Source organism: Umbelopsis ramanniana (genome assembly GCF_025399195.1).
Source record: "Umbelopsis ramanniana AG unplaced genomic scaffold K450scaffold_73, whole genome shotgun sequence".
Lineage (NCBI taxonomy): Eukaryota > Fungi > Mucoromycota > Umbelopsidomycetes > Umbelopsidales > Umbelopsidaceae > Umbelopsis > Umbelopsis ramanniana.
In genome coordinates, this window is record NW_026252159.1 from 76,578 (window position 1) to 97,026 (window position 20,449).

Genomic DNA, 20,449 nt, shown 5'->3' on the forward strand with positions numbered 1-20,449 from the left:
CAGAAGACATCTAGATTTTTTTAGTTTGTTTCCTCTGGGCGCATCATAGGGAACAAAAGAACCTCCTTAATGTTGTTGGAGTCTGTCAAGAACATGACAAGACGATCAATACCCATACCCCAACCACCGGTGGGAGGAAGACCATACTCAAGAGCTTGACAGAAGTTCTCGTCGATAGCTTGAGCTTCATCATCACCAGCATCCTTATCCTTGGCTTGCTGTGTGAAACGCTCACGCTGGTCGAAGGGATCGTTCAACTCAGTGTAGGCATTGCAAATTTCCTTGGTGGCGACAAAGCATTCGAAACGTTCGCAAAGACCGGGAATATCACGGTGCTTCTTGGCCAATGGTGACATGACCATAGGGTGACCAGTGATGAAAGTAGGGCTAATGCAGTCGACTTCAATGAAATCACCAACGAGCTAATGAAAAATCAATGATGCGCATTAATAACCAAAGCCAATTCTACCATGCAATTCTTTTGTTTTTCGGATTTCAACCAAGTCAAATAACATACCTTGTCAAGAAGGCGAGCAGAAGTGCGAGGAGCACTGCAGTCAACATTGTGCTTGATGCAGAGATCAGACAAGAACTTGTTGGTCTCTTCAGTTTCGAGAGTATCAGCAGATGGGAACTTGACATTGAGCTTCTCTTCGAGGGTGGTAATCATATCGACACGCTTGAAAGGAGCGGTGAAATCGATCTCCATCTCAGGACCATCTGGACCTTCGGGATGGTACTTCACCTTGGTATCACCAGTCAAAGCCTTGACCATGCCAGACAAAAGAGTTTCGGTGATCTCCATCAAGTCGTACATATCAGCATATGCTTGGTAGAATTCGCAAGAGGTGAATTCAGGGTTGTGGGTCATATCGATACCTTCGTTACGGAATTGTCGTCCGATTTCGTATACACGATCCAAACCACCAACAGTCAACATCTTGAGGTACAATTCAGGAGCAATACGCATGAACATATCGAGCTTGAGATCGTTGTGATGGGTGATGAAAGGTCTAGCAGTGGCACCACCAGCGATTTGGTTCATCATGGGGGTTTCAACTTCGAGGAAATTACGTTCGTCCAAGAATCTGCGGAGATAAGTGATGATCTTGGAACGCATAATGAACTTTTCGCGGACATTGCCGTTCATGATCAAATCAAGGTAACGTTGGCGGTAACGAAGCTCTTGATCCTTGAAACCGTAGTTGGCCTTGGGCAACATACGCAAGCATGGGGAAAGCAAAATGATATCCTTGGGGAGGATAGAAAGTTCACCACGCTTAGATCTGGCAGGGATACCCTTAATACCGACAATATCACCACGACGCAACAAGTCATGAGCGCCAGCGAAATCACGCTCAGCGTCGGTTGCTGAGGCCATCACCTGGAGCTTGACACCCTCACCATGCAAATCGTAAAATCGAAGCTTGGAGCTGGCAGATCTCATGTTGTGAATACGGCCAGCAACATAAACAACCTTGTCATCCAAGCTCTCTTCATCCTTGAGGTGGGAGAACTTGGCAATGAATTCGGGCAAGGTGGTATCAACTTGGAACTTGTGTGGGTAAGGGTTGGGCTCTTGGGTTGTTCGAAGCTTGTTGATGTTCTTGGATCTGATCTCAAAGTATTGCTATAATAACCTGCATTGTTAAACACAACACTTTGATTTAAATCACTTGTGCTAGTTTACGTGAACGTACGTTGGGGTTAAGGTCTTCTTCGCCTTCCTCAGCGCTCTTCTTAGCAACAGGAGCGGCAGGCTTGGCTGCGGCCTTAGCAGCCTTAGCAGCTTCCTTCTCACGTTGCTTCTGGCGTCTCTTCATCTCACTAGCGGAATGAAGCATCAGTTAGAATGAGTTGACAAGGCGTTTGACAGTTTGTTAAAACAGTCAATTTGAAGATACGAGTGACAATAACATACGACTTGGAGATCATCTCTCCAGTGACTGGATCCTTTTGGAGATTTTGTTCGCTGGTAGCAGCGGCAGCAGCAGCTTCTTGTCCTGACATTCTTTTCAGAGAAATCAAACTACAGTAACTGATAAAAATCGAGTATTTATTTTTTTTTATTATTCGTTCCAGAAAAAAAATTTCAAAGCCAGTCAGTAATGAACCTTCGACACAGTGAGTCACACTCAACTTTGTTTTCAAGAGCTTGTTCGTCGACTGCGGCGGTCAGCTTCATCCACCAAGTCCCATATGGTCTCCTCGGCCATATACTCATCCCAACGGTCGCTCATAGGTCGCCAGTCAGAACCTGTTCGAGGTGGATACTGAAAATTGGGACCAAAGTTGCAAGATACCACTCCGCCGCCATAAACACTGACAGCTGGATAATATCCTAAAGTACCATCGTCTTTAATTGGAGGCTCTTCGGTCCATTGCTGTCTTCTCGCAGCATCTTCCTCCTCTGCCGCGTTCCCCATCACCGATGTGGAACCAGCGTCATGATGGGCTTTTCTTTTCTTACTGCGCCGGTTTCCTTTGATGGATTCAGCCAGGCGACCAAAGTCTTCATAATCAAATAGGTTATCGTACATTATGCCTTGAGATTTGCCATTTTTGAATATTTCGATTTGTGAGTTTTCAAGCGTTTGAGGATTCCAGCCTTCCAAAACGCCCAAGTTTTTTGATGTCTTTTGCTGATACGAGTTGGCTAAAGCTTCATATTCCTTGCTTTGCCTGTAATCCTTTTCTTCAAACCAGAGAGCATCCTTATATGCAATAGGGATTCGTCGTCGAGTTGGGCTTTTAAAGTTGGAAGTATCACGTTCAGGAAGTCGTATCAATAGTCCAATAACATCTCCTACTTCGAATCCTTCGCCGTAGTGTTCTCGCCTTGAGCAAAACAGCTTCTCCCCTGTAACATCACGATAGCCATAGCTGTAAGCATCGAATCCCACCGGAGCATCTAAACTTGCTGTAATAAACATCAATATTCAGTCGCATGGTGCTTGGTGGACAGATGAACTGAAATATATACCTTCTCGCCTTGCCCAACCCAATCGAACATGTGGACCATCGCTGGACATTCCTTGACCTGGTTGCATAGTTGCTTCCCAGTACCACGTTCCTTGTCGAACACCTACATTAGCTCTACACATGCGCCAGCCTCGATCTGTTGTAAGCACCAAGCCGTCTCTGCTGATTGAAGCGTATGGACTGCGATCTGTAGTACTAAGTGTACACCGGCTAGCGTCATCTTGGCTGTATGCTAACAGCTTCAGAATTGGCGATGCTCGGCAAGGCGTATATTTGAAGCCATATCGATTGTATGGGTGGTCGGCGGCTTGTGTTGATGTCTGCTGAAATGTTGTTACTACGGATGGGGTTGGAGAGGCCGTTGGTGAAGGTGATGACACTGGTGTGCTGACTGCTGGTGCTTCCATCTTTTGTGACCTTTCTTTCATCATTGGCTTTTGAACAATAGGAATTGCTTTAGCACTGGACTGTAGAGCAGACCAGTTAGTTAACGTTGTAGAAAAAGTGATCACAACAACGACAGAAGTCATAAATGGCATACTTGAACAATGTTCGGCCGGACATTCCACAAATTGGCATCCACCAGACAGAAGTCAGAGGCGGCGGTTCGGTGATGTTCATCGCGAGTTATAAACATATCTTTGGCTGTGTACAACGTAGATCCTAATGTTGCCCACCATGTAGTGGTCCGCGCTCTATCTGTACAAATGCTTTTCCAATTCGCATCAACAAAGGGTATAATATGGTCCTTTTTGTTAAAAAAGAATCGATCAGGACGCCATTCGTGTTCCATGAGATGTGAGTTTTTACTAGTGTACAACGCTCGATCAGGTCCATTTTCGCGTACAACTTCTTGTAATATCAAGTTTGCGATGGCTGTCCAACAGATATCTTTCCATGAAGCTGTAATACGTTCAAAGAATTCTTCGTCCCTACACATTGCACACTGGAAGTTATAGTTTGTCATAAAGGGCAGCGCGTGCGAGATTGGCTTTTGAAGGCAGTTGACATGATACCAATTTCGGCATCCTGTCGATAAATGAAAGGTGAGTTGAAGCAACGATTGTCTACGTATGAATGAGGTACATACTTCGGCATTGTATATTTGGTTCTAGTAAGCTGCGATCTCTACCACAGTAGCAATAAGAGTGCTCTTCATTGACCGTGTGGTGGGTATTCCACGTCAATGCGGATGGGTCCATTTGACCAGGAACGGAGTTGGCCATACGGGAAGGGTAGACAGCTTTTTTTCGAAGTTTTTAAAAAAAAAATTATTTCCTGACATGTTAAATATCTTTGAAGTTCAATAGCTGTCCATCACACAAACATGCCGAAATCAGTACGAGATTCGAAGAAAGCTGCAGCCGCTCCGTATAAGAAAGGAGGGAAGTTAGCGAATGCTCAACCCAAGAAGTCTGTTGTTGCCCAAAAGCAAATGAACAAGAAGGGCATGAAGTTCCGAAATGAGGCTCTTGCAGATCAGATTGACGATCTCTTTACGGAAGCTAGTAGCAAAATCCCCAAGACGAAAAAAAAAGTGGTTGATCATGAAAAGGTGGGTAGACATTCTGTACTGTATCTTCTCAATCGTTGAATTGGTTCTAAGAGTCGTCCACAATGTAGAAAGCACAGGAAGTGGAAGCAGCTCAAAAGAAGTACGAAGAACTTCAAACAGACATGGACGATGCGCTGGCGCAGATCACTAAGCTTTAAGCGAACTATAGCCGAGAAACGAAAATTATATACCTGTTTTATCATCAAATGATTTCAAGCATTAATGAACTCAAGATGGCATTTAATACGTGCCAGCCAGTGACCATCACCTACATACACCATCACATCCTATTAACCAAATCCTGAGTATTCTTGACCAGTATCACGGAATAATGTGTAGACATTAGATGGCTAGATTGCTTAAAGCATGTTTTATTTTGTTAGACGAATAAAAATGTAAAAAGAAAAAAGTGAAATTGATCAGCAGTTTTCAAAACACGTAAATTGAAGCGATCAATTGAAATAAAGGCCAAAGTCAGAGTCCAGGCAAGATCAGGTACTTTAGAAGCACTTGCGGTGGACAATGGAAGGACCGGACTCATCGTATTCCTATTGAAAATTACAGTTTAGTTTACAAGAATTCACACGTAGCCCAACATGAAATCATAATTACCTGTTTGCTGACCCACATCTGTTGGAAGGTAGAGAGAGAAGCAAGGATAGAACCACCGATCCAGACAGAGTACTTACGCTCTGGGGGAGCAACAATCTTGATCTTCATGGAGCTAGGAGCCAAAGCGGTAATCTCCTTCTGCATACGGTCGGCAATACCGGGGTACATGGTGGTACCACCGGACATGACGATGTTGGAGTACAAGTCCTTACGGATATCGACATCACACTTCATGATAGAGTTGTAGGTAGTCTCGTGGATACCAGAGGATTCCAATCCGATAAGAGAGGGCTGGAAGAGAGCTTCAGGAGCACGGAAGCTGTGATGGGGCAAAAGGGGTGTTAAGTACGTACGGATATGGACTCCTCCACCAAGAAAGTATATATCACATTCTCCCACTTTGGTACTTACCGCTCGTTTCCGACAGTGATGACTTGACCATCAGGAAGTTCGTAGGACTTCTCGAGAGCAGAGGACTGAGCAGCAGTTTGCATCTCTTGCTCAAAGTCCAAAGCGACGTAGCAGAGCTTTTCCTTGATATCACGAACAATTTCACGCTCGGCAGTGGTGGTGAAAGTGTGTCCACGCTCAGCAAGGATGCGCATCAAGTAGTCAGTCAAGTCGCGACCAGCCAAGTCAAGACGAAGGATAGCGTGGGGAAGAGAGTAACCTTCGTAAATGGGGACAGTGTGGGAAACACCATCACCAGAATCAAGAACGATACCGGTGGTACGACCAGAGGCATAGAGAGACAAGACAGCCTGGATAGAGACGTAGAAAGCAGGAGAGTTGAAGGTCTCAAACATGATCTGGGTCATCTTTTCGCGGTTAGACTTGGGGTTGAGAGGAGCCTCAGTGAGCAAGACGGGATGTTCCTCAGGAGCAACACGAAGTTCGTTGTAGAAAGTGTGATGCCAGATCTTCTCCATATCGTCCCAGTTGGTGACGATACCGTGCTCAATAGGATAACGGAGGGTCAGGATACCACGCTTGGACTGAGCTTCGTCACCAACGTATGAGTCCTTTTGTCCCATACCGACCATAACACCTTGATGGCGAGGGCGGCCTACGATTGAGGGGAAAACCTGAATAAAACAACCAAATCAGTCTACATCTTCAAGATGCCGCATCATCCTGACGAAACGTTCCTGCGAAACTTACAGCGCGAGGGGCGTCATCGCCAGCAAAACCGGCTTTGCACATTCCAGATCCATTGTCGATAACAAGCTACAAAGAGAGGTAGAAATGCGTGAGATCAGGGCAGTACAACTGTTAATTCGCAGTGAAAACTTACAGCAGCAACTTCGTCCTCCATGATTGATAGTAAAGATATCCACTTCTCGTAAAGCTGTCAATGACTGATTTCCAAATAGGCGATTTTTACAATACCGTAGTATATAAGACATATTCTGAAACGTGCCAGAAGGAAAACTTGGGTGATGACGTAGAAGACACCCTTTACCACGAGCTCAGCAGTAGAGAAACTCGTAGAATGAGAGTCAACGAGCTGCAAAATACTTCCGTTAGGTACTGTTGCCTCGCTGCATACCATAGCCTGTATGAGTCACTCGTGAAGGATCCTGCTTGCAAGTCGTCGCGGTAATACGTCATGCGTACCCGCACCACAAACTTTTCAGCCAATCGTCAACAAGGCAAGTATTTTATCCGCTCAAGCAAGCCTTACGATGTACAAAGGCGGCGCTGCTCAGATGAAAAAATGTTCACATATTTGATCCATTTTTTCAAAACTATGTTGTTACTGTACGCGTATCTCAAATAAATGATAATGAGTGCTTGCTTCTGAAAGACCTAAGCATAGTTTCTTGAAATTTTCACTGATGCAAAAAAAAAAGGCATTGTGTACCCGGCCACGAACCCTGCAAAAGGAAAGATCACAGCCGAGGAAAAACATATAAATACTGTGGGTGAGATTGACTGTCTGTTTGTTCACCAAACAATGACTATTGAAACTTTTGAAATACCGAGCTTCACGCCCGAACAGCGACAGAAGCTGGATGAAAAGCTCAGCGATATCATCTATCCGCATGAATTCGAAAAAAATGTCGGGTGGACGTATGGTGCTCCAAGATGGGCCGTTGAACCTATGGTAAATGCATGGCGCAACGAATTTGATTGGGAAGAGTCAAGGAAGGAGATGGCCCGCTGGCACCACCTCAAGGTAAACATTGATGGCGTTCGGATCCACTGTGTGAATGAAACTTCACAACAGCCTGGAGCTATTCCCATTATGCTTCTACACGGGTGGCCTTCAACGTTCTATGAATACCACAAAGTCATTGACCCGCTCAGAGATGGTGCTGAAGGTGCACAGGTAACTATTTACTAGCCATTGCAAGGTGGATGGCGATACTGTCATTAACACATTACAGGCATATCATGTCGTGGTTCCTAGCTTGCCCGGATATGGATTCTCGGATCCTACGCCTACACCTGGATGGGGAGTTGCAAAATGTGCGGAGACGTTGCATAAGTTGATGCTGGAGTTGGGGTACAGCAAGTACGGTACGTTCTGCGAAGATGAGATTGTTGTTGTAAATATTGGGTAGAGCTGCATGTACTCATATCATGTATAGTTGTTCATGGAACGGACTGGGGTGCCGTCCTTGGAATGCATATTGCTACCAATTATACTGCCAACTGCAAAGCTTATCATACAAATTTTATGTTGGTCATGCCTCCCATACCCACTCTTAGCAACATCGTAACGCAGCCAGTGCGAGTGGCAAAGTTTTTGGCCTGTATGCTTCTTGGTGGCGATGCGATTTACGGAAAAGACAAACTCAGAGTGCTCGGCCGCTCATTTGCGGATATCGACCGCGATCGTGACTCAGGTTACCGTGCTATCCAAGGGACGAAACCTTATAGTCTCTCCTATGGTTTGAGTGACAGCCCTGTTGGCCTATTAGGTAAGTTATTGAGTATCATAAACTTTTACACAGAACATCACACAGTGCATAGCATAAACGAATAAGATCAACTACCTCTGCAGCTTGGTTATTGGAAAAATATCATAACTGGACTACTCATACTGGCGACAAGGAGTCGTCAGTGTTACCACCCACCATCGATGTCAAAGAATTTTTGACTCAGGTCACCATCTACTGGTTGACAAACAGTATTTCCTCATCAATGCGACTCTATTACGAACGACTTGTTGAGCCAAACATGGACAGAGCTTTTTCCACCAAAGTGACAATTCCAACTGCTGTTTCTTCGTTCCCAGATGAGGTGTCCAAGGTATGTCAGTTGAATGATGAGGTACACAGAATACTAATGGCTAAGTACAGAACTTTGCTATCTTACTAGATGCCTAGAGAGTGGGTTGATTCACAGGTCAACTTGGTCCAATATGAAGAACATCCTAGCGTGAGTAGATGAAGTGCTTTTTCTCACATGCAGTACGGTACTAAACGAGAGATCATCTAGGGAGGGCACTTTGCTGCTTTGGAAGAGCCACAGCTACTGACCCATGACATCCAACGATTTGGCAAGAAGATTTCGGCCGATTTGCAATAACCATGTATTAACCACAATGCAACAAAAACAGACAATTGAGTTTCAGTGGTTCATCAGATGTCTTAGGAAGCATGATTTATTCAAGTAAATAAAAGTGGTATATATCTCTGTCAACTCTTCAAGCTGTGACAGCATGTATATGCAAACGCATACACTATTCCACAATTCGATTTCGTAGAAATTCCATAATCGACTCCGTACCAGCTACAAGAGTAGCACGTCGAGGCACACGGAAGCTAAGAGAAATTCAAGTCCATAGTTAGCACCGAAGAGTGGTCATCGCAAAGGCTCAACACCAGAGTCAAACTTACCAGTTTCCGTCCAAATTCAGTTCCTTGATGCTTGTTACTCTACCTAGTAGCGGAGGCACTTGTGAAATGTCATTATTCCCAAGATCAAGGACTCGGATTCCAGGAAAACTGTCTGGGTCGATGGTTGTAATTTTGTTTGTGTTGACACTGAGGTTGGTAAGACCAGGAAGGTATTCAGTGAGACGAGCCGGGACTTCCTTCAACCGGTTGCAACTTAAGTTGAGATTTGTTAGCAGTGGTGCAAGGTTTTCCTGTGTAATCGTGAAGATTTGAATTTGGTTGTTGCTGAGATTCAGCTCTTTCAGCGCTGGAAGCTGAAAGTTAAGCTCGAACTTGGTCAACTTATTGCGATGCAACGACAGAGTAACCAATGTTGAGGAGAAATGTGTCAACGATGAAGGAAACTCGCTCAACAAATTTTGATCTACAGTCATGGTGTGAGTATATTTGAAGTCTGCATGGTGAGCAGGAAGGAAACCTCTTCTTACCAAATCGGATGTGAGCAACAGCAAAGTCAACGCTTTCAGCCATTTCAGTTGAAAACTCTTGCAATTGCTGCTTTGTCAAATCCAAAGTCTTGTTCTTAACATTTTGGGGATCTGCTGCTAGTGTCGAATTTTTGGATGGTATAATAGGACTTGCGTCAGCATGTGAATCACCAAGTTGCATATTTCGCAATTTAGTGTTGGTCTCCAGCACAGAGTCGCCTGTTTCATATAGTTAGCTTTCCAACCTTAAAGTCATGAAAAATATGAAGCCATTGTCGCCCATACCTCCGCTTTTCAAACTGTCACGCAATGATTTTAAAACATCCATTGATCCTGACATGTTCCTTGGTGGAGACCGCAGCGGGTTTCCTTCCCAGCTGATGACCTGCAAGTTTGGCATGGCTCCAAGACCAACGGGTAAGGATTTCAATTGATTGCTACTGAAATCCAAACGCTTCAGACTCTGCAATTGGAGTATCGAACTGGGTATATCTTCAAACACATTACTCGATATATCAATGATAGACAGATTGACAGCCGCCATCTCTACATTATCTAGCTGGTTTAGACGATTACGGCTCAACAAAAGCTCATACAGATCCTTCAGAGATGCATCAGCGCCGAATGAAAGCACTTGAAGCTTATTGTGATGAAGGTCAATTCTTTTAAGGTGTAGCTTTCCATCTGGCTCTTCTTGTTAGTCTCCCATTCATAAAGTCATACCGCATACTTGAAAATATGATATAACTTACTTATGATCAATTTCTGAAGACTATTATTTGCCAACTCCAAGTCTTCTAGTCTATCGCCGAACGTTGACAGCATCCCATTAGGGAGGTCAGAAAGTTTGTTACCATTGGCAAGTAAGCGACGTAAGGAAACTAGACTTTCCATCTCTTGCGGTAAGCGCGTCAGGAGATTATCGTTTACGTTTAATGTGTCCAATGACGTCCAATTGGCTATATTGGGATCGAAGGATTGGATCTTGTTTCCTGCCAAATTAAGCTCTTTCAGCTTTTCGAGACTGTAGAGCTGAACAGGAATCGCTTCGAATCCATTAGCGGAAAGGTTGACGTATGTAATGTTTTTCAGATTTCCAAATGTATTCGGTAGACTTGTCAGCCGATTGTTATGGAGCTATCATGGGATTAGAATATTGATCTAGGATGACAACAACAGAATTGCGACAATAACTTACATCCACATGGCGAAGGGCAAGAAATTCTTCACCTATTCTCTCACTGATGGTACTAAGCTGGTTGTCAGCAGCTATAAAGCGAGTCAACTCTTCCAGATCAGACCAAGCGTCACTACCGCCACTCAGGTCGATTGTGATAGCGTTTGGATCAACATGATACCTGTTCCGATACATAGAGCCCATAAGTTTGTTGATCGTGGATTTCACACCGTTTCACATTAACACCTACATATTCCACACCGCGTCGGGAATCTCATCCAGATTTCGGTTTGAAATATTTAGTTTACCGCTTGACTTGGCTTGCTTGATCATTGTTTCGATTTTGCTTGTGCGTGGTGGAGTGTGACCAAAGGCTTCTCCACGGTCTAACGTGTCATCCCAGCTATAGCTTGGGGCTTCTTTAAATGGCATTGGAACCTTGGGTGGTCTTTTGGAAGCCTTCAACTTGTCTTGGTCCTGCTGTGCCTTTATTTTGGCCCTTTGCTGAGCCATGAAATCTCTAACACCGGATGACGGCTTTGTCGGCATGGCGCTGGATGTACCTCTTGCCGCGCGGGGTGAGGAATTCGACGTAGAGGCATTGTCGCCTTGATTGGCTACGCTCGACGTCGGTCGTGGATGCCCACGGCTTGGAATCGTCATTGTCTGAGTTGTGCGGTTGCAGAAAAAAAAGGACGACTATCATTTTTGCGACTGTGGTATCATTAAAAAAGTTTATTGTACAATTCTAAAGCATCTACTTTAACATAAAATATTAGTCTAATTCGTTATCACTTTGGAGATACCTAGTAACTTGACTAGCTTCTTCTGTTCCTTGACGATCTTTTCCACTTCCTCCAGCAGATTGGCCTGCTGGGGCTGTTCTAATGATTGAAGTTGATCTACCAACCGTTGCGCAATATCCAGCATGTTACTGATTTGCTGCAAGTTTATTCTGGCTTTTGCCTTGTCAGGAATGACATCGGGATGAAATGCATTGTTGGATGGTATAGTGATTGGTTCATGTGACGGAGTAACTACCGGCGGTGTCCAGTGCACCGGGGTGGGTCGTGGTATGGTAGCCAAAACACTGGCATATCGTACTTGTCTGCACAATGGTCTAGTAATAGTGGTTGATAGATTATACATGGAGGGTTATCAGGTACAGATAATTAAAAAAAAAAAAAGCCTGTTTCATGAACATCAAATCATTTTATATAATTTGAGGCATCGTCAGCTGCACCAATCATTTGTCATTTGCCAAAACCCACCTGAGACCCGAAAAACCAAGTATTAACAAAATCTTCCAAACCAGATATCATTTGCGTTTGATATGAGGTTGGACTACATCAAAACAATATTTACCTTCACCACTAACAGCAGACGAAGTATTTTTGTATTATTTGTATTATAGACACTTTTCAAATGTAAGGATGTAACATCTCGTTGGTGCTTATCGCGCCTTATGCAATATCTTTATCATCAAAATCGTCCTGAAAATCTAAGTGCAAGAAAGGAGAGTTGGTGTGAGCTCATAGAATAAGTGGAAACTGAAGGTTTGATGACGAATGGCACTGGACCATAATTGGGGAGAAATTTAGCAGAGCAATCCATACCATTAAAAAAGCCTTTGTGTACGAGTTTTTCGTTCTGTATAGTCATGCGGTCTTCGTCTTCATGATCATCATCGAGCACTATTTGAGATCCTCGTCGTGACCAGTCTCCTTCCTGGTCCGTGAATCCAGCATCCTCAATCATAGGATCGTCAAATCCCTCTAAAGTTACTAGTCAGCTTTCCGCTAGCGGTAGTTGCGTTGCAAAGTGGGAAATTCCCGCTTACCATCACCATTCACGTCCCAGTGGGTATCGCTCATTCTATGCTTTCGTAAGTTTGATGAGGAGGAGACTTTTTGCTGTTCAATTGGGGGCAAGTGGTTGGAAGTTGACGAATCGCCCTCGTCCTTGTTCATACAATGCAGCAGGTGGTGTCTGGCTTCGGAGAGGGAATTTGAAGAGGTGGCTGGCTTCCACAAATAGCAGTCCGGTCGATTGGAAATTAACAGTGGCAATCTTGAAACCTGTGCAATGTCTATTCATACAGCAACATACTTCAAATTTGGCCAGAAGGGGAGCATCAATAAAGGTGAACGCCTTTGATATTTTATTAAATAACAATTTTTTGGGTCTATTTTCCTTTGTAAACTGGCGCACGTTTTTCGCGGAATGCCATCAAACCTTCCATTCTATCCTCAGTAGGTATGACTTGAGCATAATAGGCTTGTTCAATTTCTAGGCCAGTATCACTGCATGCGCACGACAATCGATGAGTTCATCTACTCACGTTCAATATTGTTCTTTTTTTTCGTCTACTTACATGTCTGCTTGAAGACCTTTGTCAATGGCCATCTTGGCCATGCGCATAGCAATAGGACCCTGAGGAAGCATGCTCTCAGCCAGTGACAATGCTTTTGGGTAAGAACTTTCTTCTGTTGCGTAATTTACAATACCTACGGAGTGGATCTCGTTGAGCATGCGAACCAATAATCTATTCTATGGTGGTATGGCAGGTTTCAATTACCGCATTCAAAGGCGCCTTGAGCAGTAAGGGTCGCACTGGTAAAGATCAACTCTTTCGCTTTGGCTGAACCAATCAAACGAGGAAGGCGCTGGGTACCGCCTGCACTATAAAGTAGCTGCAACATCAGTATTCTGCTGTGAATAAAAAAATTCCTATAAAGTGTACATACCCCGGAATGATAGCTAATCTAGTCTCTGGTAATCCAATCTTTGCCTTGGCGCCTATGGTGTGATCACTAGGTTAGACACGCATAATTCTTGCTATATTCGTGATACACTATTTCTCACTCCGTACCAGCAACTCTTAAATCGCATGACAATGCCATTTCTAAACCTCCGCCTAAAGCAGCTCCGTCGATCACAGCTATGGTTGGGATGGGCAAAGTCTAGTTTCGATTCAATGCAATTTAGTCAACTAAGAGGCTCTAGAAATTGAAACTTTTTTCAATCGACCAATTGGACCCATACTCACCTCCAGTTCTCTATACGCCTGTCTCAAATTATATAGGAATTCGGTGACCTGTGGTGGCGACATCCCCGCACGTTCCTATAAATATGAAATATTGAACAACTAATTCGCTATGTAGCCTTCTCACACATCAGTGAACCGCCCTTTTACCTTCAAGTCTGCGCCGGCGCAGAATACTCCATCCACCAAGCTATTCAGGATCAACACTCGAGGTACCTCACTAACATAATAAAGATCATTGACCAAATCAATGAATCAGACGTAAAATTATAATTCAGCTCAAACGGTATCATCCGCATACCTAGAAAATCTAGCTTCTTTAAGTGCTTCCCTGAACTCTTGTAGAAACTTGACCGAGATAGCATTTTTGGCTTTGGGACGGTTGAGGTTAAGAACAGCAATGCCTTTAGAAGAGCCATCGAGCATTTCCAAGTAAACGTCTTTTTCGGCCGATACAGCCGAGGTATTGAGCCATCTCGAGTTGAAGATGGGCTGAATGCGCGTTACAGGACGAAGTAGACGAATGGATTTGAACATGGTGAAGGCAGATAATCGTGGGAAAGCTGGACGCGATGATTTGGCTGGTAGAAATACAGCCCTTCTAACAACATGTAGTAGATCACATGCAACGCTCGGAACGGTAGTAAGCGGGCCATGTTTTGATTGGATGCAATTTATATATCAGATTATCATGACCGGCTGCTATTGGCTGATATTGTGGCATAAGTTTTAAGGCACAACCCCCACAAGCGTTTTAAACTCCCCACATTCAGCCAGCCAGGCTGCAATATCAAAACCTTCGTTTCTCGTTTTCCCTTCCTCTTCCCTCTTCCTTCACTTTACTCAACATGCTTTCTGTTGCTGCTCGTTCTCGCACAGCCATCTCTGTAGCAAGCTCTCGCTCTTTCCTTTCTACATGGTCTGCAGTTCCTCAAGGTATCATTCGCTGTTTTCTTTTTTATTTGACTTGCCCAGGCCCCGAACAATCGTGTACTGACACGCTGTCCCAAAAACAGGCCCTCCCGATGCCATTCTCGGTGTCACTGATGCTTTCAAGAAGGATAATGATCCTCGCAAGATGAACTTGGGTGTTGGTGCCTACCGTGATGATAATGGCAAGCCTTTTGTTTTGAGTTCCGTTCGCAAGGTAGATACACAAAGTAGATTTTGACTTTCTGTGTGGCCGGAAAAATACTTATTACCCCATTTAAACCCGCTTGTTCATTAGGCCGATAAAATTATCCTCGAGAAGGGTCTTGACAAGGAATATGCTGGCATTACTGGTTTGCCCGATTTCACCAAGGCTGCCGGTGAGCTCGCTTATGGTGAAGACAGCGCTCCCATCAAGGAGAATCGCGTAGGTTTTTTTATTTATTTAGTATATTTTGATGACTATGCAGCGTGTGGACACAGAAATTCTAACACTAAAATTCAATATCCGTGACTCATCGGCATTCTAGTTGGCTATCACCCAATCCATCTCTGGAACTGGAGCACTTCGTATTGGTGCTGCTTTCTTGAGCAAGTGGTATCCCCATGCCAAGAAGATCTTCCTTCCCAATCCTACCTGGGGTAACCACATCCCGATTTTCGGTGACTCTGGTATGCAGGTCGAGAAGTACCGTTACTTTGACAAGTCTACCAATGGATTGGACTTCGGCGGTATGATTGATGATCTCAAGGTTTGTTAATTTACGCAAATATGTTTGAAGGATTAGATAAGTATAGAATCTGACCCTCTTTCCATGTTATTTGTTATGATTTGGTTCTGGTTTTCTCTAGAATGCTCCCAAGAACTCAGTTGTTTTGCTCCACGCTTGTGCCCATAACCCCACTGGTGTTGACCCTACTCAAGAGCAATGGGATGAGATTGCTCAAGTCGTCAAGGTAAGACCGAGATCCCGAAGTTGGGCCAATGGTGAATTCATGAATGTGTAAGTGTTCTAACCAGGTCGCGCCACAAATAGGAACGTGAGCACTTCTCTTTCTTCGACATGGCTTACCAAGGTTTCGCCTCTGGTGACTGCACTCGCGACGCTTATGCCCTTCGCAAGTTCGTTGATGGCAACCACCCCGTTGTCCTCTCTCAATCCTTCGCCAAGAACATGGGTCTCTATGGTGAACGTGTTGGTGCTTTCTCTGTTGTCTGCGGTGACGCTGAGGAGAAGGCTCGTGTCGACTCTCAAGTCAAGATTTTGATTCGCCCCATGTACTCCAACCCTCCCATCAACGGTGCTCGTCTCGTCAGCACTGTTTTGAACACTCCTGAATTGAAGCAGGAATGGCTCGGTGAAGTCAAGACCATGGCTGATCGTATCATTGACATGAGACACAAGTTGAGAAACCACCTTGAAAACGACTTTGGTTCCAAGGTCCACTGGAGCCACATCACCGACCAAATCGGTATGTTCTGTTACACTGGTTTGAAGCCTGAGCAAGTTGACAAGCTCCGTGATGACTGGCACGTCTACCTTACCCGTGACGGTCGTATCTCCATCGCTGGTATCTCTTCCCACAACGTCAAGTACCTTGCTGAGGCCATCCACAACGTCACCAAATAAGTGCAGCAATTGATATATGAAGAAAAGGAACATCCCCCACTCTGACCATACACTCTAAAAAAATGCTAGTTAGGATACAGTTTCGATATGGATACAGTTTTGAATGATTAATTGTATATTTCCTCCTCCTTTTCTATTAGTACATCTTTTGTTTTGTGGTACAAAAAGAACTAAAACATAACGAAATTACTCCTGCTGTAGATCAGTAGAACAAAATCATCCTGCCTGTCTAAATTATATCCTAATTCTGTCCGAGGAATCCTTTTAAGACATTGACTGTAAAATCGCCCAGTTTGGGTACAGTGTACCCGCCTTCTTGAACGAATAATGTCGGTCTACCACTGGTGCCTTTCGCTGTTGCCAATACCTTGCCCATCTGTGTGTATGCGTTGGCGTCCGAGAAATGAATGACTCCGCCAACTGGATCTTCACACCAAGTGTCAAATCCAAGGGATACAACCACCACGTCGGCTTTATACTGTACGACAGCATCGCTTTCCAGAACCGCCTTAAGTTTTTCCAAGTATTCTTCGTGCGTAGTGTTGGCTGCATCGATAGGAATGTTGATATTGTAGCCTTCACCTTTACCAACGCCAACTTCTTGAGCGGATCCAGTGAAGTAAGGATAATCTGGATAAGCGTGTAGTGAGACATAGAAGACATTATCGGTATCGTAGAACATGCTTTGTGTCCCATTTCCACTACATCATGGACAGGGTTAAGTATATGATTAGTACATAGTGGTAACTTGCCGCGTCGCCTCCAATTTAAGCTTGGCAATTTACGACTTACTGGTGGTAATCAACATCCACTATCAAAACCTTTTTCTTGACTTCCAAACCACCGGTAATGGTTTGCTCTTCGCCTTCCAACAACTTCTTTGCAGATTGTAGATCATGGTCGTTGAAAAACTGTGCAGCAATGGCGGCATTGTTAAGGTAACAGAAGCCGCCAGATGCTGCTTTGCAAGCGTGATGTCCCGGCGGTCGGCAGAGCGCATAAGTTGCAACAGGCTCGTTACCACCACTTTGCTCTAGTTCCAATAAACGATATGCAGCAGTCAAGGCGACATTTGCAGAAGTAATGGCAGCTCTCCAAGTGCCTATTCATGACTAATATCAACCTACAGGTAACTCAGAATTGAAATCCATAAGATATGGCACATACCATCCACAATCATGGTCCCCAAATCAAAAGCATAGGTTGACACTTTGGCTTCTATGGAGCTGTTGATCGACGCCCTCCATGTCTGGCTGGGTAGGTGTTCGACTAGAGCAGGGTGTGGGAAACTGTCGGGCAATACGCCAATCGGTGTACGACCGGCGGACACCCATTCTTCATAAGCAGTTTGGAGATAGGCAACAAATTCAGGACTATGGACCCGTAAAATAGGAGCTAGGCTAAAGTCTCGGTGTGGGATCAAATTGAAAACGTTTGGTTCCTTGATAAGCGCAGCGTGGATTGATACAAGACGCGCTGGGGATTCTACAATTGGAAGAGAAGCCGATATCAGGTACTTTATCAGGGCAGGTTGAACCCATCAACGCGATATACAAAACATACCACTATGTGGTTGCCAGCGCCCTGAACTAACTTCAAATGGGGGATTATGGGAAAGACAGATTTCTGAATATACAAAGTCCATGCTGTGAGGGAAGATAGAGCGAAAGAAAGAACGGAAGAAACAAACCGCTTGTCACCGCATGCAATTTTAAATGGTCTCGTGATAAAAGGCTTTATTGCCTTGCATAGCGGAAGCCAATGAAAAAAGCGACTGTATTCAATAGCAGTTGGGTTGCTGCTATTCAATTCATATCTTCTATATCTTTGGTTAAATATGCTGTGAATCTATGAAGGCATATAATGAGAGATCTTCCGACGCTTCACAACTCTTGCATTACGTTCGACTCATTCTCAGCAAATAATTCCTGCTTTCGTTGTTTGCCATTGCCGCCATGGTCAGAGCAAAGCCGATTCATGAGGAAGCTTTTATTTCAGTACAGTCACAAATCAACCACATAGCAAGCACTATAGATCATATAAATCATATATCTCTCCAGGACTGCAGCAATAATAGAAATTCAAATACGATATATTAACTTAGCTGTGCTTTGATTTCAATACTTTGGTTTTACTCTTTTGACAACGAAAAAAAAATGTTTACAGAAATACAGTGTGGATAGACTTATGAAGGCAAGGTTCCTCGCAACGGTGGTAACGAAGGAGTGGGGGTTGAATGTGCGGGGGCAAAGTAGTCGTCATCGTACGAAGCTTTGGACTTTTGCTTAGGTGCTGGCAGTGGTGGGGGTAACATTTGCTGCTCCTGTGTTGGTGGTTGAGCAGTGATATTGGAACCAGAGGGAAACTGAGCACTTTGCTTTAAATATTGTTTGACGACATCGCAATCGCAATTTCCGTGAGCTAAAAGTTGATTTTTTAAAAACATGGCTTCTTCCTTCAGTTGATTGACCATACTGTATAGCTTCTTGTTGTCTTCTATGACCTTATCTGATCTTTCCTCAAGTTCAGTGATCCAAGCTTTTTTCTTTTGTCTGCATTTGGATGCTAGCATTCAGAGAATATGTTAAGTTTTGTGACAAAATTTAGCTGTCATTGAAAGAGTATATGCTTACCTGCTACACGGTTTCGTTCAAGGAACCGTTGTCGTCTCTCAACGGCTTCTTCACCATCATCAGAGCTATGACGCTTTCGGTCCATGTTGAAGTCTGAGATATCAGATAAACCAGATTTATCTTTATTACGTCGAGATTTTGTATTTGGTTGACCATTTTCTTGTTTAATGATCAGAGTAGAATTGTTACTTGAAGCAGGCATGGACGTATGCTGTGCTGGCTTCGATGGCTGATATGAATGGAACGAAAATTGATGTGGCTGAGAGCGTTGTGCTCGTGTTTTGGTGACAGTAGTGGGTGCTGGCTGCGGTTGTTTGGTCGATTGTTTTTGCTGTAATTGCCGCTGCTTCTTCAATTGTTGGCTTTCAATCTCAACTGCTTTCGTAAGCGCCTTCATCCCTGTTGCTTGTTCACCAGAGGTCGCAGAACTTTCAGAATTCAATGACGAATTTGACGATACACCTACTCGATTGGTATCTTGCGACCTGCGCTGATTGGCTTTCTGTTGAGGAGGGGTGAGTGGGGTATCTGATTTCTTTTCGTCGTTGTCAGTGTTGATGGTTTTGGCCGGTAGGTATTCCTTTGAAGTCGGTGGAGTAGGTGGGGAATTTTGCTTCGATGTTGAATTATTTTCTTTTGCCTTTTGAACTCCAATGTAATCAAAGGGGTTCATCTCGTTGGCAAAGGTACTAAGTGATGGCGTAAAGTTCCATTCTCCACACTCCATAAGAAATCGAGTGGGTGTAGATATAATTCCATCTACAGTTTACATAGAGCGTTAGCAAGAAATAAAAGCAGGAGGTACTTCCTCCTTGTAATGTCCCTTATATAGGACTAGTTTCCAAGAAGTGATGCATTTATGAAAGAAACGTTTGTTACTAAATACTTTACCTTGACTTTCACTTCCAGTTACTTGAAGTAGCGAAGTTGACGACATGGCGGTTCGGGTCGACGATTGTTCCAGTTCGGATCAGTTGAAGCTTGAGTTAGAGTAAATGATAATGAAATTAAAAAAGCAGAAAAATAATAACGATAACAAAAAGAACGATATCGTTTCGCTCCAGGTTCAAAGTAATCGTTATGTGCGATGAAGTCGTGGTAGCTGGGATTTAACATTGTCATCATAACGTCATTCCCTAAAGCAGCAGCCAATCATATCTCGTAGCTGTAAAGTGGTCCTTGAATTTTTGAAATGATGGGGATGGGGTTGTGACTTTTCCACTAGTTGCGCCGCCCACGAATCTTTTCAGCATTCGGTGAATTAAGGGAAATCTCATATTGCACAAACTCTTCATATTGCGTCAATTCGAAGATATAAACTATGCAGAGCTGCAATTGAGAAGGAAAGACTTTTGTTCACTCATTCCAGCTTATTGCACATTAAGAAGAAATTCTTGCAGCATTTGAATTTTTTTGATCTTTCATTTGCCTATTTGCTTTCATAGTTTTCTGTATAATGAGAACATCAACTTTGAAAAGCACATTTTGTGCATAAGAAGATTGTGCACGTGACTTGATTGACACTTGTGCCTTTTTTCATCTTTTTT

General features: G+C 43.9%; 11 protein-coding genes across 11 annotated transcripts; 2 read left to right on the forward strand and 9 right to left on the reverse strand.

The window, feature by feature from the left end:
• Window positions 1-20: 20 nt before the first annotated feature.
• On the reverse strand, window positions 21-2,010 carry K450DRAFT_179918 (uncharacterized protein; the record flags this gene model as incomplete). The annotated part of the gene is made up of 4 exons (XM_051584325.1): window positions 21-422; window positions 518-1,630; window positions 1,701-1,827; window positions 1,922-2,010. The coding sequence occupies 4 exons, from the start codon at window positions 2,008-2,010 to the stop codon at window positions 21-23; spliced, it is 1,731 nt and encodes a 576-aa protein (XP_051441026.1).
• On the reverse strand, window positions 1,717-4,206 carry K450DRAFT_258998 (uncharacterized protein). The gene is made up of 7 exons (XM_051591936.1): window positions 4,073-4,206; window positions 3,524-4,011; window positions 2,984-3,449; window positions 2,115-2,920; window positions 1,922-2,038; window positions 1,802-1,827; window positions 1,717-1,739 (listed from the first exon to the last, which is right to left on the reverse strand). The coding sequence occupies exons 1-4, from the start codon at window positions 4,182-4,184 to the stop codon at window positions 2,148-2,150; spliced, it is 1,839 nt and encodes a 612-aa protein (XP_051441027.1). The 5' UTR covers window positions 4,185-4,206; the 3' UTR covers window positions 1,717-1,739; window positions 1,802-1,827; window positions 1,922-2,038; window positions 2,115-2,147.
• A 600-nt stretch (window positions 4,207-4,806) lies between these two features.
• Window positions 4,807-6,767, reverse strand: K450DRAFT_259007 (actin). Its single transcript, XM_051591937.1, has 5 exons — window positions 6,444-6,767; window positions 6,311-6,376; window positions 5,561-6,234; window positions 5,150-5,468; window positions 4,807-5,085 (listed from the first exon to the last, which is right to left on the reverse strand). The coding sequence occupies exons 1-5, from the start codon at window positions 6,462-6,464 to the stop codon at window positions 5,038-5,040; spliced, it is 1,128 nt and encodes a 375-aa protein (XP_051441028.1). The 5' UTR covers window positions 6,465-6,767; the 3' UTR covers window positions 4,807-5,037.
• On the reverse strand, window positions 6,304-6,767 carry K450DRAFT_259016 (uncharacterized protein). The gene is made up of 2 exons (XM_051591938.1): window positions 6,444-6,767; window positions 6,304-6,376 (listed from the first exon to the last, which is right to left on the reverse strand). The coding sequence occupies exon 1, from the start codon at window positions 6,699-6,701 to the stop codon at window positions 6,501-6,503; it is 201 nt and encodes a 66-aa protein (XP_051441029.1). The 5' UTR covers window positions 6,702-6,767; the 3' UTR covers window positions 6,304-6,376; window positions 6,444-6,500.
• A 331-nt stretch (window positions 6,768-7,098) lies between these two features.
• Window positions 7,099-8,941, forward strand: K450DRAFT_259018 (uncharacterized protein). The gene is made up of 6 exons (XM_051591939.1): window positions 7,099-7,481; window positions 7,540-7,672; window positions 7,744-8,076; window positions 8,160-8,407; window positions 8,477-8,536; window positions 8,597-8,941. Exons 1-6 carry the CDS (start codon window positions 7,107-7,109, stop codon window positions 8,684-8,686), a joined length of 1,239 nt encoding a protein of 412 aa, XP_051441030.1. The 5' UTR covers window positions 7,099-7,106; the 3' UTR covers window positions 8,687-8,941.
• On the reverse strand, window positions 8,464-11,359 carry K450DRAFT_283868 (uncharacterized protein). Its single transcript, XM_051593492.1, has 7 exons — window positions 10,913-11,359; window positions 10,684-10,843; window positions 10,238-10,622; window positions 9,771-10,169; window positions 9,486-9,704; window positions 8,998-9,421; window positions 8,464-8,922 (listed from the first exon to the last, which is right to left on the reverse strand). Exons 1-7 carry the CDS (start codon window positions 11,323-11,325, stop codon window positions 8,841-8,843), a joined length of 2,082 nt encoding a protein of 693 aa, XP_051441031.1. The 5' UTR covers window positions 11,326-11,359; the 3' UTR covers window positions 8,464-8,840.
• Window positions 11,360-12,122: 763 nt separating this feature from the next.
• Window positions 12,123-12,762, reverse strand: K450DRAFT_259029 (uncharacterized protein). The gene is made up of 2 exons (XM_051591940.1): window positions 12,503-12,762; window positions 12,123-12,437 (listed from the first exon to the last, which is right to left on the reverse strand). Exons 1-2 carry the CDS (start codon window positions 12,630-12,632, stop codon window positions 12,145-12,147), a joined length of 423 nt encoding a protein of 140 aa, XP_051441032.1. The 5' UTR covers window positions 12,633-12,762; the 3' UTR covers window positions 12,123-12,144.
• Window positions 12,455-14,305, reverse strand: K450DRAFT_259036 (uncharacterized protein). Its single transcript, XM_051591941.1, has 8 exons — window positions 14,010-14,305; window positions 13,859-13,928; window positions 13,712-13,786; window positions 13,535-13,625; window positions 13,410-13,461; window positions 13,241-13,344; window positions 13,037-13,169; window positions 12,455-12,965 (listed from the first exon to the last, which is right to left on the reverse strand). The coding sequence occupies exons 1-8, from the start codon at window positions 14,243-14,245 to the stop codon at window positions 12,848-12,850; spliced, it is 879 nt and encodes a 292-aa protein (XP_051441033.1). The 5' UTR covers window positions 14,246-14,305; the 3' UTR covers window positions 12,455-12,847.
• A 211-nt stretch (window positions 14,306-14,516) lies between these two features.
• K450DRAFT_259046 (uncharacterized protein) lies at window positions 14,517-16,390 on the forward strand. The gene is made up of 6 exons (XM_051591942.1): window positions 14,517-14,644; window positions 14,725-14,855; window positions 14,937-15,065; window positions 15,169-15,390; window positions 15,491-15,595; window positions 15,676-16,390. The coding sequence occupies exons 1-6, from the start codon at window positions 14,557-14,559 to the stop codon at window positions 16,267-16,269; spliced, it is 1,269 nt and encodes a 422-aa protein (XP_051441034.1). The 5' UTR covers window positions 14,517-14,556; the 3' UTR covers window positions 16,270-16,390.
• Window positions 16,391-16,396: 6 nt separating this feature from the next.
• On the reverse strand, window positions 16,397-17,950 carry K450DRAFT_259050 (uncharacterized protein). The gene is made up of 4 exons (XM_051591943.1): window positions 17,833-17,950; window positions 17,437-17,754; window positions 17,062-17,371; window positions 16,397-16,970 (listed from the first exon to the last, which is right to left on the reverse strand). The coding sequence occupies exons 1-4, from the start codon at window positions 17,912-17,914 to the stop codon at window positions 16,511-16,513; spliced, it is 1,170 nt and encodes a 389-aa protein (XP_051441035.1). The 5' UTR covers window positions 17,915-17,950; the 3' UTR covers window positions 16,397-16,510.
• Window positions 17,951-18,372: 422 nt separating this feature from the next.
• On the reverse strand, window positions 18,373-19,948 carry K450DRAFT_259053 (uncharacterized protein). The gene is made up of 4 exons (XM_051591944.1): window positions 19,794-19,948; window positions 19,309-19,661; window positions 18,903-19,233; window positions 18,373-18,834 (listed from the first exon to the last, which is right to left on the reverse strand). The coding sequence occupies exons 1-4, from the start codon at window positions 19,837-19,839 to the stop codon at window positions 18,455-18,457; spliced, it is 1,110 nt and encodes a 369-aa protein (XP_051441036.1). The 5' UTR covers window positions 19,840-19,948; the 3' UTR covers window positions 18,373-18,454.
• Window positions 19,949-20,449: the final 501 nt, after the last annotated feature.